Genomic DNA, 5856 nt, shown 5'->3' with positions numbered 1-5856 from the left:
TAATACATTTGAAAGTGATGAAATAGAGAGACAGTGTTTGACATTGATAGTACATACTCCCAGCAGTTGAGCAACGGCTTCTGCTTTAGTTATGATTATGATCACATCTGCTATCCCATAATATATGTTATAATTACAGTACTGAATTACACACTGGTGTCAGATTGGTGTTAATGCACATTGTCTACTGGAATACTGGATTTAGCTGCTATGTTGAGTTAAAATGTGATCAGCTTCTGAGATATTGCACGTGACATAAGACACTGAACATGGACAAAAATAAGATTATTTCAAGTGTTTAATTAGGGTGGGTAATTAAACTCAGGAGCTCTGGTAAATTCTGACTGCTGATTGGACAGTGACAATGCTCAACAGAGAATAAAATCAGTTACATTGTTTGTCGGACCAGTGGTGAATCATGGTGTTTCATTTTTTTTAACAACAGAGGACAACACAATCAAGGACAAGACAGAGATAACTAACCAGTGACATTTTTTGACAAATCGGTAAACAATGATCAATGCAACCATTTTAAGTGCATTTTCCTTATCAGGATTAAATGACATAACAGCAAAGCACAGAGTTGCTCTTTTCTCTGTCACCCTGTTGTGTTACAGTGTGATTTTTCTTGTAAATGGTGCTCTTATTGTTACTATCATATTGGAGGAAAAACTTCATGAACCCATGTACATCTTCCTATGTAATCTGTGCATTAATAGTCTTTATGGGACAGCAGGCTTTTACCCCAAGTTCCTTTTTGATCTATTGTCTAACACTCATGTTATATCTTATGCTGGTTGCCTGTTGCAGGTCTTTGTAATCTACTCCTATGTAGCAACAGATTTTTCTTTTCTAGCCCTGATGGCCTATGACCGATATGTGGCTATATGTCGACCACTGGAGTATCACTCTGTTATGACTAAACATAGGGTTGTTTTGTTGGTGTGTTTCTCCAGACTTGTACCTTTCCTCTGTCAGACTATTGTGATGATAATGACCTCTAAACTGGAGTTATGTGGCTCCCACATAGAAAAACTTTATTGTGAGAACTGGTCAATCCTCAAACTTTCCTGCAATTCAATAACAACAAATAATATTGTTGGATTTGTCATCATATTTTTCTATTTTGGGCATGACCTTTTCATTGTGTGTTCTTATGTGCAGTTGGTAAAATCAGCTTTAAAGTCAGGAGAGGGCAGGAGGAAGTTTATGCAGACATGCGTGCCACATTTATTATGTTTGCTTAATGTCACAGTTGCTCTGCTTTTTGACCTCATGTACGCTAGATATGGATCAAGCTCTGTATCACAGAGTGTAAAGAATTTCATGGCCATACAGTTTCTCGTGATTCCACCTATTCTCAACCCTATTATTTATGGACTTAAACTGACTCAAGTTCGCAACAGTTTTTTAAGTTTGTGTACAGACAACAAACAAGGATTAGGCTGATACATTGTGAAATTGTGTTTTCAGGTCAGCCTTTCTATCATCAGGTTCCCATATGATATGGGAAAGTGATGGTCAGACATGTGGCCTGACCTTTCTTTCAAAGCATTGGAATATATCCAATGACATGAACCCCCTTTCTATTTCTGCTTCCAGAATTTGGTTGACGAATAGATATGAACACTGAGGTGCGCTTTCTGAGATTTTTCACATCATAGTTCTTTAAACATTTCATGATATCTTTTTAAAATAATTCATCAGAAAAACAACAACATTGTTAGTGTCTAAGGATACACAAGCTGATGCAGATTCCACATGTATAATAATTGTAAGAACTGAAGAGGCTAAGTATTGATACATACTTTGAGTTGTCAACTACATTTTAAGTTTTCGTTGACTCTGTTTCAGAGAGGTGTTGATTAAACTTTGTGGTCATTCTGGAGGCTGTATTTTGTGGTGCTGTTGATTTGTATTATTGAAAGGTGTTTCTAATATTTGTTCACACCCACTGACTGGTATACTAAGTAATGAAACAATTTATGTAATTGTGCTGTATTTTTGCAGATATCATATTTTACAGAAAATACCGGTGCATGTGCAAACTGCCTTAAGTTACATCACTTTTAATTAATCAGATTTTACACATCTCCCTCTGGAGCCACAATAGGCTTTATATAACTTTTTTTCACATTTACAGTCGTACTCCCCATGACCTGTAACACATCAATAAAATTGGCACAATTCACACAACAAACCGGACATATTATCCCCATGTAAAGTTAATATGGTGAACATGTTTGCAAACAGTTTCTTCTGTCTATCTGACAAATGTAAGACCAATATTCACGCTCCTTTGAGCTTTGGCTTGGTTTTCACAAACTCCAGAGGAAAATTTCTGGTTCTTTAGCTACTAAACCTTTTCTGTGTGCACATTTTGACTGTACTCTGTAATCTTGACTCAGAAATGTCCTAACAGTTTAAGAGTTTATTTATTTTTTAATCTTTTGGCCACTTGGGGGCTGAAAATCGTAAACACACACACACACACACACACACACACACACACACACACACACACACACACACACACACACACACACAAACTATTGCCTTTTAGAGTTGTAATGGCAAACTTGTTGGAGATGGCCTGTTTACACATCCAGCAGAAACAGAGCAACTCTAGCATTTATTTTAATTCCAATAAACTTTTACATAGAAAACACAAAAACAGCAAACAAGAGCTGATCACAAACTTTGGTGAAAGGAAAGGAGAAATGAAAAGGAAGAGGATGAGGTGGCAGTGAGGAAGGAAGTGGTAGGAAAGGGGTGTAGGAGCAGACAAAAAGATGAAAACACAAGCAAACAAGAAAATGGATCAATATATCTATAGATTTAGTCCGAAAAACCTGACTTGAATACTACAGATAATAGCAAATATTATATAAATGCATAATTACACTGTATTGCACCAGACTCAGATGTCTTTATTAAGTACTTTCATTAAAGTGTTAATGAGACAAACAAACACATGAAAGTTTAACTTGGCTAAACAGTGGCTTGAGACACTGAGGACATCAACGAACACATTTCCTATAAGATAACCTGATATCCATACACACGAGATTACCATGTTATTGATAAGATAATAAACGTTCGCTGATGTAACTCCCATCTATTGTGATGCAATGTCACAGAGAAATGCAGAGTAAACATGATGATTAAGCCTCAGGGTCATTAGTCCACTACATCTCTGTATCCCCAGGACATCAAGCTATTGTTGATGTTATGCTCTGGGACCAGGGGTCTCCATGCAGAACAAACATGTAACTGTGTGCAAACTCCCTCTACACTGAGAGAAGGCAACTGTTGTTAGATACTGGATGGCAAAGGCCCAGAAAAACAGAATACATATGTTTTTTGTGGGGTTGATGATTTATCATTAAATATCTGGTATGTACATTTAGCTTTTCCAAACACCTCATATTTGGATAACAATGGCAGGATAAAAACAGAGAGGTCGCCCTTCTTTGGCCCCTTGACTATATGCACAATAATCATCTTTTTTAAATGGAGTTTGTTCACCAAAAGTCAGAAATATTCTAAATATTAGTAAAAGACGGCATCTAAGCTAGGTGAGCGTTTACATTTTGAATAAAACATGTTTTCAGCTGTAGCTGTGCCTGGTCAGCTTAGAAAGTCAGCTGAGCCGCTATCACGGATACGCCAGGTTCCACCATCTGTTAATCACCCACACCTGCTCCCTATCACACTCCTGCTCCCCATCAACACCTAATCACAGCCAGCATAAAAGCCCAGCACTCACCTCAGACAGTTGTCCAACCTCGTTAATCGAAGGACTCCACATGTTATTCTTTATCACCCCTACATTCCTCTCCATCGATCTCCCTCTCCAATGATCTTTCTCTCCAGCGATCTCTCTTTCCAGTGATCTTCCTCTCCAGCGATCTTCACGGCAGCGAATCTTCCCTCCAACGGACTTCCCCATCTCCATACCTGCTCACCTGTCTGTTCTGGCAATAATCCTAATAAACCTACATCTGTCTCCCTATCGGTGTCTCCTGCCTCTCTGTCCATAACATCCTCAGCCACAGCACTTATTAAAACCTTAATCAACTTTGATGATAAAAAACAAAACAAAATTAGTATTCGTTCTCTGTCACATCAGCAAAATACCAAAATAGCAAATAGTACAATATCTGGCCAAAATCAATTCATTTTAATGAAAGCGCCACAATCATTGGATTCAGTGGAAGCAAAACAAATCTGAGTAAAGTTCAGCTTTGGTGAACAAATAGAAATTTGTGTCACTGACCAACTGCAAAACCGAAGAGTCCATAATGGAGGACGCTATCACATCGCTATCATTTTAGCGGTGTCGTGCCTTCCAATATTATATAACCCTATTCTGCTGGAGCAGAAACTGGTCCACAAGGCAAAGCAAGTATAGGCTTTATTGATATAGCACCTTTAAAACACAGAAGTGTTTCAGAGTGCTTTACCAAAGGCAAAGGAATTCATTATTATGTTTAAAAGCACAATAAGGATGAAAATAAAATCAACTAAAGTAATAGACAAGAAATACAGTTTCAGTGAAATTATGGTGTACATAGTTATGCGTTTTCCCAAATGAAATAGTTATTAAAATGCAGTAGACAAAATTAATCATTAATCAAAGGCACCAGAAAACTATAGAAGTCTGATGTAAATTGTTTTCTCTCCTGTGTTTATGACTTTTAAGAACAGGTGAAAAAATGATTTTATAGTGAGAGTTATGGTGTTGAATAATGGCCAAAAAAACTTTTTCCAGGACATTATGAAGTTGACCTTTGACCTTTTGGGTAATCACTTAATCACTTCATCGTTGTATCCGATTAAACATCTGTGTGAAATTTTGTCATAATTACCGCATCAATTCTTGAGTTGTGGCCAAAAGGTCATTTTGAGGTCACAGTGACCTTTGACTTCTGAGTCAAAAGTGTCACCAATTCATTGTCCGACCAACTGTGAAATATGATCATCAGTTCTTGAGTTATCGCCAAAAACATGTTTTGTGAGGTCACAGTGACCTTGACCTTTGACAACCAAATTCTAATCAGTTCGTCCTTGAGTCCGAGTGGACGTTTGTGCGAAATTTGAAGAAACTGGGGTGGAAGGACAAGCTGAAAACATAATGCTTCCAGCCACGGGAGGCATAAAAAAAGTGATAACAGGTGAAAAAAGGCAGGTGTTTTCACCAAAATTATCCTGGCAAAATTATTTTTTTCACCTGTTCTTAAAAGGGATAGTTCACCCCCAAATCAAAAATATATATTTTTCCTCTTACCTGTAGTGCTATTTATCCATCTAGATTGTTTTTGTGTGAGTTGCAGAGTTTTGGAAATATGCATTTTTGATTTTGGGGTGAACAGAAATGTTTTTTCTCACTTACTTCTCAGGGCTTCCGTAATTTTGTTAGTAAATATTATGTAAATTTAAATTGATCCTACTGTCATTAATTTTTTGGAAATGTTTATGAGTTATTAAAGCAAACGTTTTCTGAAGTTCATTTACATGCTGAGAAAAACATCATGTTGTACGAATGTATAAATAAAGAAAATGTCATAAAATAAGGTCTAGTTTCTTGTAGTTAGGAGTAGTTAGTCAGGAATCAATGTAGCTTTAATACTTCTGCCTGACAATATTTCACGTTTGATCCATTCATATTTTGTTATCTGCCTTTGTTTATTTAATTTTTTCTTTTTTTACTTTTGATCTGTCAGTCAATGACACACCTTCAGTAGAGAGGGCGTTCCCTTTAACATCAAACCATAAATGTCCAACAGTAACACTGTGCAACACTAAAACGTTTGGACATGTAATTGCCAACATACACAGGACATATTCCAAACA

At 36.9% G+C, this 5856-nt stretch overlaps 1 protein-coding gene across 1 annotated transcript; it reads left to right on the top strand.

The window, feature by feature from the left end:
- Positions 1-434: 434 nt before the first annotated feature.
- On the top strand, positions 435-1888 carry LOC122886064 (olfactory receptor 1030-like). The gene has a single exon (XM_044217933.1). It carries the CDS (start codon positions 514-516, stop codon positions 1447-1449), a length of 936 nt encoding a protein of 311 aa, XP_044073868.1. The 5' UTR covers positions 435-513; the 3' UTR covers positions 1450-1888.
- Positions 1889-5856: the final 3968 nt, after the last annotated feature.

This window comes from Siniperca chuatsi, linkage group LG12, assembly GCF_020085105.1.
Source record: "Siniperca chuatsi isolate FFG_IHB_CAS linkage group LG12, ASM2008510v1, whole genome shotgun sequence".
NCBI classification, from domain to species: Eukaryota; Metazoa; Chordata; class Actinopteri; order Centrarchiformes; family Sinipercidae; genus Siniperca; species Siniperca chuatsi.
This window is presented reverse-complemented; position numbering and strand designations above follow the sequence as displayed.

Coding starts and splice junctions, on each gene's coding strand:
- LOC122886064 (XM_044217933.1), top strand. CDS start 514: ATGATCAATGCAACCATTTTAAGTGCATTTTCCTTATCAGGATTAAAT.